Below are 13501 nucleotides of genomic sequence, written 5' to 3'. Positions count from 1 at the left end.
TTGGAAGGGATGACGCTGCTAGCGACTCTAGGCCAATGGGTGGGGGCCCAGGCATACTCGGTGTTCTCTTGTTCCGCAGGGTGGCGAGAGGGGTTCTTCCATTAGCAGCGCTTTTGCTCAGACAACTGACAGAGCCACTGGAGACACACTTTCGGGAAACTGAGTCACACAAGCCCAGCGGTGCAGACCAGGGAGCCTCTGTCACCCCAGCGCAGGCGGGGCTGGCTGGGCTCCGGAGGGTTCTGGGTCCCGCCTTCCTGCGCCGCTCAACCACGTGCGGGGGTGGGGGGGTGGGGGGAGGGCGGAGCTCCACGCTCGGCCCTAGGCCAGTGAGCGGAAGTGACGTCGGCACAGAGCCATTTCCGGCAGGCCGAAACTCGGAAGAAACTTGGAGCTGCCGCCGAGGCGCGGGTCGTACGTAGTTGGCGCGCCCGTCCGTGCCCCGTGGCCGGCGCCGCGCGGACCTGTGGGGGCCTGGCCATGGGGCGGCGCCGTGCTCGTGCGGCCTAGACGTGCGGGCTCCGCTGACGGGCCGGGCGCTCGCGGGCGGCAGGCGGCGTGGCAGCCGCGGCCGCCGCGGGCCTGGGCTCCCGCATCATGAACATCGACGTTGAGTTCCACATCCGGCACAATTATCCTTGGAGCAAGTTGCCAACGAACGTGAAGCAGGTATGGCTCCGCCCCGCTTCTCTGTCGCCTGACCTGCGGGCCGTCGGGGGGCTCGGGAAAACTGGGCGTGCGCTGTCTCCCAAGAAGGCTGGAAGGGTGTCCCCCGGACTCGCCTGTAGACTCTCGGCCCGCAGACTCTGTAAGCCAGGCGCCTGCAAATTTTATTTTAATAAAGTCCCCGGGCCCCCAAACTTGAGAGTGTTGGGAGAAGGGAGTGCAAAGCGACAGATCACACGTACCTCCTCTGGAGCGTATCTGGGGCTTAGGGTGCCTGCTTGGAGTTGCATGTATAACTGAAAGCATTTAAAGTTGGCCCTGGAAGACCACTAAAAGTTACTAAGATGAGGAACGAAGGCCCTCCACCCCCGGGAAGAGGGAAGAGTACGTCTCCGGAGCTGTGAACAATCACCAGAGTTGGAAATGTTGGCTGGATGCGTGAGGGTGATAGCTGCTGAGGCTGACAGGACAGTCAGGCCTGATTTGGAAGGGTACGTGTGTGGTTTGTGTTGTCGGACTTCGTCCTTTGCACAGCCTGAGTTTATAAAGAATGTGTCAACCGGAGCATGACCCGAGGGGTTTTGTTTTTGTTTTTTAATCGAATGCTTACGATGAGTGGTAGTTTTACTCAGTCGTGTTTACTGAGCACTAGTTGTTGTACCTGGGTTTGGATGCAGATAGTTTAAGGATCCTGCCTCCACGGAGAGTCTGTTCTGTCGGAGACAGAGTAAATGGACTGGTGAAAGAAAAGAACGGATAGGTGGTTTGAACTTTTACGAAGGCCTTGATGTGTGTGCTTACATGTATAGTATGTGTACTACATGCAATGCAGGGGTTCGCTGCCCGCCGTTTCTAAGTTCCTCTGATTTCTGGTTTCTCTTGGTGATGGGCAGCAGGTATACTTTTGGAATGTATGGCATGGTGGTGGCAATGGTTTTATGATTCTTGTGATTTACTTTGAGTCCTAGTTCTAGGGAACGAGTTAAGGGTCTGGTGGGCATCACGTGACAAAATACTTCTAAGACACCAGAACCCTAGGTAATAGCAAGGTGTGTTTCAGGGGCAAAGGTCTATAGGTTGTCAAAGATGTCAAGTTTCAGTTTCTGAAACTTGAAAAAAAGAACAAGTCTAAATCTTTGGGAATAAGTTCCTCTTAAATTTGAATGAGTTTAGCAGATAGTTTTTGTTCTTTAGATACATATGTTCTGAGACGTATTTGAAGACAACTAGAGTAAATAGTTCTTTATTTCCTTTTTAAATAGCTTATACCCAACTTAAACAATTGATTCTATTAGGATTGGCAAAAGCCTTCCCAAACTTAATTGTTACTAATACAGTCATAGGACAGTGCTAAAACTTAAGTTCAAATATAAACTGATTAGTTTTTGCGTGTGAAACCACTGAAAGGCCCGGTTCTGAGGCAGGCTAAGTGTGGCCTTTGTTTCTGCAGACCTTCTCCAGCCTTCCCCTGGTGTCCTGAAGGTAAGGTCTACTTTAGATGACATCACCCTTCTGTCTGCTTTCTTATCTTCAGCACAGGACCTTCTCATTCTCTCCACACTACTCTGCAAGCCCAGTCTTCTACTGTCTGTCACTGTCTATAAACCCCCAAGTGCCAGCCCTCAGCCGTGTTGTCCCTGCGCTGTCGCCCCTCACACACATCACAGCTGTCACCCCACCAAGCTGCCTTTTGTGCTTAGATTCTGAGTTAGGTTTTGTGCCCTAAGCATCTGTGTACGTTGTTGGTTTTAGTAGCTGTTTGTCAGAGGTAATGAGGCATTGGCTTGAGATGACTCCTAAAATGCTATAAAAAAATCACAGCTGTATTAAGAATAGGGATTTCCTTATGGTAAAGAAAGGATGTTTTCAGGATTTTTCTGTAATTTCCTAATATTAGGCATTCATTGTTTGACACGTGTAGGAATAATAAGTCTTTTGATATTGTAAATACTAAGTATGTTGATATGACTTCCAGTAAGTTTTGGTGGGCTTAACTTGGAACTGACTCATTTCCCCATTTTGAAAAGCTGAAGGAAGGAGACTTGGATTTAAAAAAAAAAATCTTACAAGCTATTAGCCCCCCCCTCCCCTCCACCCTGGTGTGGATGAGCTGAGGAAAAAATTGTTTTGTTCTATGGGTTGCACCAGCCTTTAGAAGGCACATTAAAAAGCTGTAGATGGGGGCTGAGCATGTACAGGGCCTTGGGTTCCATACCTAGCATGGGAAGAAAAAAATGTAGGTCAGGCCATTGTTTTTAGGAATTTTCTATAGTTTACTAATATCAGGCATTTATTGTTCAACACAATGAATGTATTTAAAGTGAAATTCTATGGTGGACCAATTTTTAAAATGTGGTTATTTTTATTTACCTATTTATATATTTATTTTGTAGAAAAGTACCTGTGAGGATGTCTACATTGGGGCTCATAGGTGCCTTGAGGGTAGGAAGTTTGCTTTCAGGGTTATCAGCTGTGCAGGGCGTGCTCTGTAAGTTAGTGCTCTTTTCCATCTTGCCTGTTCTAGTTCCTCTTCTGTGAAGCCCTGCTGCATCCAGCAGGCCTTCCCATGTGCAGCCCACAGTGTCCTAGTGAAGTGGCTGGCTTCCCTGTTATCTGGGTCTGTAGTCTGTAGCCCAGGCACAGTGGTTTAAAATGATGGGAGAGTTGGAGAAGGGTGGAGAGTCAAGCAGTTGCTGAACAGATTCTTTATTTTATATATTTCTTGAGGGAAAAATAAAGCATGCTCGAGGTTTTAGGGATTTGAGTCCTAACATATTCACTGATGGGGCCGTTCACATGCTCCACACCTAGTCCTGGAGCGCACGTGGTCATAGAGTTCACATTCTTCAGTGAGCCGTACCGATGAATAATGCTAACTTAAAGGACTTACTTTGAACCAGAAGGGCACGCCTCAAGTTTGGAACTTGTGGTGATTGTAGCGGGATGGCATGATTGTGTACAATGCATGTGTGTTTCCTGACAAGGAGACTTTGACATGGTAGTGCAGCTGTGGGAGCCTTGACAGATGTGTTGACATTCTGAAACCCTCAGTAATCTTTGGTACAGCCAGGAGCCTGGCTGCTGGACAGAGGATGTTGGGGTAGTGTCTCCACAGTGCACTGCCCTCTAGGAAGTAGCTTGTGCACATCTGTCCTGGTTGAGCATGGCCGTCCCTGCAGCCTGTCCAATTACAGGGCAGGGTATTTAGCTAGGTGTTTCATTTATCTGATTGCAAAACATAGGTATGTGGCTTTGGCTTTTAAAAACCTATAAAAGAGCCGGGCGTGGTGGTGCACACCTCTTTAATCCCAGCACTCGGGAGGCAGAGGCAGGCGGATTTCTGATTTCGAGGCCAGCCTGGGCTACAGAGTGAGTTCCAGGACAGCCAGGACTACACAGAGAAACCTTGTCTCGGGAAAAAAAAAAAAACAAAACAAAACCAAAAAGACCTATAAAAGATAACAACCAACTGCATCTTCTAATTATTTTGTCATTAAAAATGTCTAGTTTAACTTTATGGTGAACCAGAAAGAAGAAAAAAAAAACAATATAAAACAAACAAAAACCACTATACATAGTAATTAGAAGCAAGAGAACACTTTGATACTATACTAACTTTGTGGTCACACATGAATGTCAGGTTGACTATGATCAAGCATATTTATTCTGTTTTTATAGTCCCAACTTAGAACTTAAAATATTATGTTTACAGCTAGAAAGAAATTTGCTTATTATGTACGTCTGTATATCTGTCTGTAGGACCATTGACTGAAAATATTGCCAAAAAAGGGTTTATCCTGAATGTATACAGACCTATTTCTAGCTTTATTCATAGATAATATAGTCTAACAACATGTTAGTAGCTATTAGAAGTAATCTCTAGACTATTTAAAAATATGCAGAAAATATAGGGTGTGTGCAGATTATACTTAGCACATGGGATACTATTTTCTGTAAGGGACTGGAGCATGTCTGGGTTTTGGTGTCCTGGGGGTCCTGGCACCAGTGCTACGTGGAGCCCATGTAGGGCTGTGTGGGAGAATGGCAGCACTGTCCACAGGTTTCCACAGCAGCAGTGAGGGAATGGCATGCTACAGAAGCAGTCTTAGCACATCTGAAATGTCTGTTTTGTAGAAATGTTAATCTCAGCTCAGTCCAGAATGTCTGGGTTGTCAATCTGTCCTTCCTTAGTTGTATTCTTAAATTTATATAAGGGTGGATGTGAGAAGCCACCTAGCATCTACCCAGCGCATCCATTCAACCACCTACCCACCCATCTATGCACCCATCTATCCATTTCACTTAAATTTGGGATAATCTGGAAGGAAATTTTTATTACCAATCTTGTTAACAAGTAAAGTTACATTCTTATACTGTTTTTTTTTATTTTGTGTAAATATTTATATTGTGTAAAATTTTAAGTAAATCATTGTAGAAAGGCAAACTGCAAAGAAACATGTGGGATTTTGTTTTAATATCATAATAATAAAGTTAACATAATAAAACCTAAGAATTAAGTTTACTTATTCAGTTCTGGGCATTAGAGATGGCAGGGTAAATAGGGGTCTTTTTTATTTTTTAATTTTATGGTAAAAAAAAGTACCATCTGGAAACTCTAATAGCCATGTGCACTTTCTTTTAGAGTCTTGGAAACTCACAGCGAGAATATGAAAAGCAGGTTGTTTTGTACAGCATTCGCAATCAGCTGCGCTACAGAAATAATCTAGGTAAGTGGAGACGTTTTTCTACTGGGTTGGAGATGACTGTCTTTTCACTTTTCTAAATCTCTCTTAGTTTTCAGTGTGTTCTGCATAGATCTGAAGTTTCTCTATGTACGGACTTTTAAGAACCTTCAGATTACTTCATTCCACCTAATAACAGTTCATATTGTGGATTTTTCTCTATAAGTGTGATGAAAATTCCTTTTTAGAATGCTTCTTATAGGTCCATTTTTCCTATAAAAATCTCAATCCTATCTGAGTGAGGAAGTGTGCCAGAGAAGAAAAAGGACACGAATTCTTGATCATTTCAGACTTAAGTTTTATTTTGTCACCATGACTTTCCGGAATTCTGTAACTTCAGTGAAAACTCTAGAATACCTGGAATAAGTCTTAAGTATAGTTAGTTCTGGCATTATTTTTTTCCTCCCTCCATTTAAAGTACTTATTTTTTCTCAAACTAATTTGGTTATTTTCTGTAATGATATGTGTTATTTTTAAGCATTAATACTCCGGAGAGTTCCTATACAGGCATTTTCCATTGAATTCAGAAAGCTTTTTAAATTTAAAAAACACAGTGTGGTAAGTAGCAAGGGAGATAGTTCAGTTTGGTAAAGTGCTTTCCATGTGGACACCTGAATGCAGTATTCAGTGCCTACATTAAAACGATAAATGTGGTCTCAGGTGTCTAATTTTTACCCTGGGGTGGCAGAGACAAGCAGATCCTGGTGGCTCCCTGACTAGCGTGCTCAGCCTAAGTGGTGAAGCCTAGATCTCAGTAAGAAGTCCTGTCTGTTGGTAGAGGGTCTGCCAGGTCGATGAGCTCTGTGAGTAAGGACAGTTGGTGCTGAGCCTCACTGCCTAAGTTCAGTCCCTAGCAGCTACACGGTAATGAGAGAGAGCTAGTCTCTCAAGTTATTCTTTACTGCATATGCGTACATACATTTAAAATGAACACGGTGAATATGCTGAGGAGTGATGGAGGAGGGCGGCCTCCTCCTCCACACGAATGGACAGACAAAGAAGCCTGGTGGAAAAGGCCTGTGATTTCAGCTACTTGGGAGAATTCAAGTTCTGTTACAGCTTAGTGGTGGACACAGCCCTGGCTTCAATCCATAACTCATAGAGCAAAAGCAAAAACAAAATCAGAAAATGTTTTTTAAAAGTTTTCCTTGAAGACTAGTCTGGTCTGGCTATCTTATGAAGTGATGTGATCAAGGGTGTAAGACTTACAGCTTATATATGTTGATTTTATACTGTTTCTTGTTTTAGTAAGAATTCTTTTCTCTATATTTCTTAATTACGTCTCACTTATATTATGAAGACTCACATTTTTCTGTTTGAGATAATATTGTTGCTTTGTTCTAACAGTTGATTGTTCTTGTCTAGTTTGAATACTGTTTCAAAAGTTAAAAGGTATGTATTTCATGCTGTGTTTATGGTGAAGCTGTAAGAAACCTGAGGAAACGGGATATTTTCCTATTCTTGCAGTTAAACATGTCAAGAAAGATGAACGCAAATACTATGAGGAGCTGCTGAAGTACAGTCGTGACCATCTCATGCTGTACCCTTACCACTTATCCGACATCATGGTCAAGGGCCTGAGGATAACCCCATTCTCATACTATGCTGGGATCATGGAGGTTAGTGTCTAGTGCGAGAGAACCATTAACAGTGGGGTGGGACTCCAAGCCAGGAACACCTTATGGCAAACCACCAGCCTACCCGCTTGGAGCTCAGAGCTATCGTTGATGTTGTCTATCCAGTTAATGTGTAAACGGAATGCTGGTCACAAGGTAGCTCAGGCACACTTACTTGTGCGTGAGCTTGCTACTATTGATACTTTTGTGCTGTAAAGGTGTCTGCTGTATTCTTTGTCCTTGAACGTGTTGTTTACCCTTTGTGCAGTTATGATGCTAATCAGTTATTTATTCCAGCAGTTATTACAGCTTATAATATGTAAGATTGAAAATGTGGGTTTCAAGCTTCAACAGTAAGATCAGGGAGACTAGTGTATTTAACTGTTCACCCTGTATAAAAAACACACACCCAGTGTTGTATAGTTGCTGTAATTATTAACTTCTAACTTTATTCCAAAGCTAGTTTGTATTTGGTTCTTGTTGAGTAACATTAATAGTAATTCTACACTGTTCTGTTAAGTAAACTTTCTATAAAAATTGACATTAATATCTAGTATTTATTCACTGTTTATATTGGAGTCCTGCTATTTTGGGCTCTCTAGACACTGAAAGAGCAGAAAAAAGCATATACTCAAGAAAGCTAAGCACCTGCAGCAGGGGACTAGTACACTGCTAAGCACCTGCGGTAGCAGGGGGACTAGTACGCTGTGTGCTGTGCCCAGGGCCCTTGACTTCAAGCTCCCTTCTTTAGCTCTGGAAGCCACTTTTCTGTGGGCACTTGGTAGTCTGTGTTTTTGAAGTGCTCTGTTGCAGGTAGCTGATGAGGAAACGGGGTGGCGGGACGAGGTGGAGCTGCTCAGCTCCTTCCTCTTGTCTCGGGTTCTTTTTCTGGTATCCACAGGGTTAGGATATTTATATTTTTTATAATATTTGCTAGCTTTCATTACAATTACACTCACATGCTCACTGTTGTGCAGGTTTTGTTTGTAAATGATTGTGTTGAAGACAGGTCTTATCCAACAATAAATAGTATTATTGGAGAAGATTGCTGTTGAAAAAGCCAGATCCTAAGTCTAATCTGATACTGAGATAGGAGCAAAGGCTTGGAAGTAATTAGAATCATTGTTGGTAGTATTTCAGATACATACCGATGGAGTTGACAGATCTCTCAGAGGAGGGATGAAGGATTGGCTATGAAGTGTTGAAAATCTAGAACTCTGCACTCTAATGGAGACTAACAGGGCAGCTCTCTGGGACTCACAGAGAGTCCTGAGAAACTCAGGCCCCAAGTTTACCGTTCCTTTACTAGGCTGTTGCCATGGCTTAGTACCACAGTGGTGCATGCACATCTAGGGTGTCAGCTATGATCCACTGTTTCCTGAAATGATAATAAATGTTCTATTCGGTGGTAGTAATGTATACATATATTCTTTTTTCATCTAAGGAAAGTTTCATTTCAAATTTTGTATTCTTTCTTTTTCAAAGGACATCATGAACAGTGAGAAAAGTTACGATTCATTGCCTAATTTTACTGCTGCTGACTGTGAGTATCCAGTTGTGAAGGAGTAACATTTAGGTTTTTGTCTTTGTGTATAAATATATTAGGAATGTGTGTTTGTGGCCTGAAATATGTATCAATGAGTATTTTATTGCATAATAAAAATCAGATGTGAGATTGGGAAGAATTGGAGTCAGAAATTTAGGCCTAACCTTTATTCTAGAGAGCAGCAAATCTCAACCCATGGGTTGTAACCCATTTGGGTTCAGATTATTTACATTATAATTCATAATACTAGCAAAATTGCAGTTATGAAGTAGAAACAAAATAATTGTATAGTTGGGGTCCCACGCTGGAGTGGCTTTATTAAAAGGTTGCAGCGCTTGGAAGGTTGAGAGTAACTGCTCTAGCGACTGAGGTTCTGGCTATTCTCTGAGCTGTGTGTCTGCTGATGGAAGGAGGGTAGCCTGTGCACAGGATTCTTACCTGACAGTAGCACAAGGAGTGCCACAAACATGGTCTGTTGTGTTTCACGTGCTTATCTAAGTGAAGTTTACAGTCAGCGTGTCGTGGAGCTCTGTGTCTAAGAAGCCTCTGCTGAAAAGCAGTTCTACTTCTCAAAACTGGGAGGGAGGACTTCTGCTTCTTCACCATGCGCTTAAAGCATTGTCAAAAGTGGCAAGTTCAGTTCATCTCTTCCGAAGTCGAGGTTTCATCAGCATTGTGTAACGAATTCTTTTTAATTTGATATTGATGGGCCATATCAGTCAATTATTAAAAGAATAAAAGTTTATAACTGGAATTTTTTTCCTAATGTCATTGAGCATAGTGTACTCACATTTCAAGACGTATTAAAGGAAAGACTTGCTTTCAGGTCTGCGACTTCTTGGCATAGGAAGGAACCAGTACATTGACCTGATGAATCAGTGCAGATCTTCAAAAGTGAGTTGTCCCCTTCACCTGATGGCCTCTTCGTCAGAACTGGGTTGTAACCAGAGTTTGATTAGACTTCTAGGAGTAACAGATTCTTAACAGGAACCAGTTAATGTGCGAATCGCAGGAGTGGTGAACAGATCTTCAGTGTTCACCAGGCTATGGCTTAAGCGATTAGTGAGTTATAGCTTACAATATTTATTTTTGGAAGTTAACTTTTCTTTGCTTGTCTTTTTATTTGGATAATTTAGCCCCAGAATTTATTTAATGAGTGAAATAAGTTCACATTTTCAAGAACAGGTTTTTAACCTTTTGGGTTTTATTTGAACTGTTTCTGGATTGACGTCTGTGTTTAGTAATTTATGTTAAAATAAGTTAAGAAAGAATGATTCTACACTATATAACTAGTTAGCATTCTAACTATGAAAATTTGAGATGATGTTGCCTGTTGTAATGTCTTCTGTGATGATAGAAGACAGTGGTAATCTGAGTTGGCTGCAGATCCTAAAGTGTTATATTATTGCAGAAATTCTTCAGAAGGAAAACTGCCCGTGACCTTCTACCAATGAAGCCAGTGGAAATTGCCATCGAGGCGTGGTGGGTGGTGCAGGCTGGCTATATCACAGAAGATGACATCAAGGTAGAGATCCTTATAGGCCAAAACCCGAGGAAAACGAAAAATCAAAACCAGAATTTCTGTTTTTTTAACTTAAAGTTTTTAATTATATTGCATAATGTTTTCAAAAGTAACTGTTGCATGTAGTTTTGTCTGCACTGCTCAGTGTTCCTGACTGGACGCATGCACATACCCACCCAGGAGCTATCTTGGATCCATGGATGAAACACACACACATACTAGCTTATTTTTAAAATGCTCAGTCGCCCGCCCGGCATTTGTAAGCCTCTCATGGCTAACATGCCCTTACTCCACTCCCAGCTCAGCAGCACCTCTAAGTCAGCCCTCAGCTTAGTTGCTCACTTAGCTTCTGTGAAGCCCGTTGGTCTTGCCGCCCCAGATGCTTTCCGGCCACTTTCCTTTTCTGCCTACTTTTTGGAAGAGCTCCCTTGTAGCTCTGAGTAGTCTGTCTCCCAGGTATCTTCCTCTCTCCTAGCCTTCAGGAACCTGGAAGTCCTTGCCTCTTTCTTTTCTCCCAGTCATTGGCCACTGGCATCATGTTGATAGATCAAAAGCCAATGGGGGCGAGGACCTTCAGCGTCAGTAAACAGATTCTGATCAAAGCATCAGAACCACTTCCCTACAGTAACATTTGATTTTCCTGTAGAAAATCAAGCTCATTAAAATGATCCTAATAGGTTAGTAGGTAGAATTTACAAGACCCTTTTAATGGTGCAGGAGACATGATTTGGCTTATGTATAGTAATCTGGGGTCTTAATTAGTGGTCTCAGTATACAGTGATATGATGTCACACTTAGTAGCCATAATATGTGTGTAACCTTCTATAAATATGGCTAACATGTCTGAGCACTGGCTGTGTACATGTGCCATGCACTAACATAACTGGTTAAGAGTCATGACAACCTTTGCACCCAGTTCACAGATAAGGAAAGTGAGCACACACCACAGTTAACTAAAGAGCTCAAGTTATAATGAGAGGTCCAGGAATGATAGATACTCAGGCAGTTGTTTGGGATCTGTAGTCCAGCCACTGTTGAATTACACTGAGTCAGGGTATGTGCCCTGAAGGAAACAGTCACGATCAAGAGCAGTGATGTCTCCAGAAGTCGATCCACACCACACACATTTTGAAAGGATGGTGATTGAAGAAAGGGTAGGGTGCTCTGTGGGTCTAGAGACCAAGGCATATCTGTATGTGGTTGAAGGGATGTGTGGCCTTTCCATCTTTTGATTATTTAGTTTTATCTGTATTTCTTCTGGAGGGCATTTTAAGGTAGGAAGCCTTAGAAATTTGCTCCACTCTAAGCTGTTCCTTAGGGTGCTGCAGACTGTCGTAAATCACCATTGTGCATGTGGAGTTTTCTCAGTAGACGGTTGATAAGAATGATTTGGATTCCTGTATCTGACTACGTTGCATTGGTGTTTGTCCGTGGGCATCACTGCTGGCCAACAGATGACGATAGTTGTGGTGGGTTTGCTATCTAAACTGTCGGCATTATCATTTGGCAGTTGAGGTGATCGTTATGTGCATAGTCTTATTGTCTAAATTCTAAGGTAGTAAATGGCAAGAGTAAGGTTCATTCCATGTGTATTTTTACTTATGGATTCCAATGTGAATACATCTTAAGAGTCTTACAAATTGGTTAATTAGGACACAATTGAACATATTTTCTCTTTCTTAGATATGCACTTTTCCTGAGAAAGGCGCGATTGATAAGATCATCGACTCAGGTCCTCAGCTCTCTGGCTCACTAGATTACAATGTTGTACACAGTAAGTGCTTAGTACACATGGTCACGGTCATTCAAAAACTTGTTTTAAACAGTTGATAATTAATATTAATTACTTTACTGGCCCCAATTGAGTCTATTTCTTAAGTCATGTTACTTGAAATGTGATCTTAGTCTTTTATTTTTTGGTGTAGATGTAATTAAAAACCTACACAACTGGTTGCTAAGAGATTTGTAGTTCTAAAAATATCTAGGAAATAAATATTTAGAAAATGTAGTTACTTTTCTATATGATTTTCTTTTCTTTATGTAGCATCAGTTGGAAGGCTTCACAGGAGGCTAGCAGTCAGGCTGTTAGAAGAAACACTGTCTGTCCTATGGTGTCCCATCTAACCTAGGTATTTTTGTCTTTGTAGGTTTATATAACAAAGGCTTTATTTATCTGGATGTGCCCATATCAGATGACAGTTGTATAGCTGGTAAGTCTGCACTGACAGTTTGCAGTGTATTTTGAATGACTGCTTGAAGTTAAATGCTATGTACCAACCTAATAAACTTGACACAAACCTTTCTGTAATTTTAGATATTAAGATTTTTTTAAAGAAAAAATTTCTATTTTTACACTCAACTTATAGTTTTATTATTATTTATTACTATTTCATTTTCTGTTATTTGATATATATGCTATATTAAAATAGTAGAACTTGAGAATAAATTTCCTACAATTACAAATGAAATCACCTTTTTAATTTTTAAATTTTATAAAAGTACTAACTTACAGTTAGTTGTTTATAGTAAATATCTTTTCTGGTGTTATTTAGCTACTGTAGTTATTTATGATTTTAAAAATCATAATGAAACAGTATGTGTGAAAAAGAGTATAAAGGGTCAAATTCCCAGGAGTGACTAGATGTTGAGAAACAGGTAGTGGTTGGCTGATTCCAGAAACACTTCCTCTTGTCAGTGTTGTTTCTTGACAAGTCTTGGCGCTGTAGCAAGTCTCCACTTTTCCTTGAGTAGTATATGTTAGTGAGATTTGTCCCTAACCCAGTAATCCTTTGTGGGCCATAGGCTTCCATGAACTCTGTTTCAAGTTTAGAAAGACAGTTAAAAGGGAAGTGGAACGCTCACTTATCTAATCTAGGTTTGAAGTTGGTGATGTAGAACGATAGGTTAACAGGAAATGAGTCCTTGGAGACAGAAATTGTGGTAGTGGTTTCTTCACTTTTGGGAATTTGCAAGATTTGTTCTAGTCCCTATTCTTATCTGATAAGCTGACTTAACTCATTTGAAATTTACTCAAAAGTTGGATTAGATTGGATTTATTCATTTCAGTCTGTTTTAATTGCTATTTGAACACCTCTTTGTTTTGAGGTTCTAATGTAGCCCAAGATCACCTCTTTCCCTCCTGTACTTTTTTTTTTTTTTCCTCAAAAAGAAGACCCTGTCTCATAGCAGGTGTCCTGGTCTTTTGACTCTTACAGTCTTTTTTTCTATATGTGTGTTTTACTGCTCCAGTGTCTGTATTTTCCTTTATTTCTTTAAAAAGTACTTAAAGATTCTCATTGGAGAATTATATAATATACATACACACAAAATTCTAAGTAATTTTCAGTCTGTCTGAAACATATTTTTATATTTGAGATGAAATAATGCTTTTATTGTATTTGGTTGACCA

The 13501-nt window shown here is 41.1% G+C and overlaps 1 protein-coding gene across 2 annotated transcripts in view; it reads left to right on the top strand.

Annotated features, from left to right (window-relative positions):
- The first annotated feature begins 353 nt into the window (after positions 1–353).
- Positions 354–13501, top strand: part of Fam91a1 (family with sequence similarity 91 member A1) — a 39415-nt gene continuing 26267 nt past the window's right edge. The window contains exons 1-9 of one of the 2 annotated variants that reach the window (XM_029469676.2): positions 616–669; positions 2117–2148; positions 5309–5393; positions 6876–7027; positions 8510–8567; positions 9397–9464; positions 9982–10095; positions 11776–11866; positions 12240–12302. In XM_029469676.2, coding sequence (XP_029325536.1) covers positions 6944–7027; positions 8510–8567; positions 9397–9464; positions 9982–10095; positions 11776–11866; positions 12240–12302 — 478 coding nt within the window. In that variant the 5' untranslated portion in view covers positions 616–669; positions 2117–2148; positions 5309–5393; positions 6876–6943. Of the gene's footprint in view, positions 670–2116; positions 2149–5308; positions 5394–6875; positions 7028–8509; positions 8568–9396; positions 9465–9981; positions 10096–11775; positions 11867–12239; positions 12303–13501 lie in introns of both variants that reach the window. The other variant, XM_021183033.2, reaches the window with a different exon arrangement.

Source organism: Mus caroli, unplaced genomic scaffold (genome assembly GCF_978045245.1).
Source record: "Mus caroli unplaced genomic scaffold, Mus_caroli_1 scaffold_16, whole genome shotgun sequence".
NCBI classification, from domain to species: Eukaryota; Metazoa; Chordata; class Mammalia; order Rodentia; family Muridae; genus Mus; species Mus caroli.
Note: the sequence above shows the minus strand (reverse complement) of the source record. Positions and strands in the feature narration are given on the sequence as shown.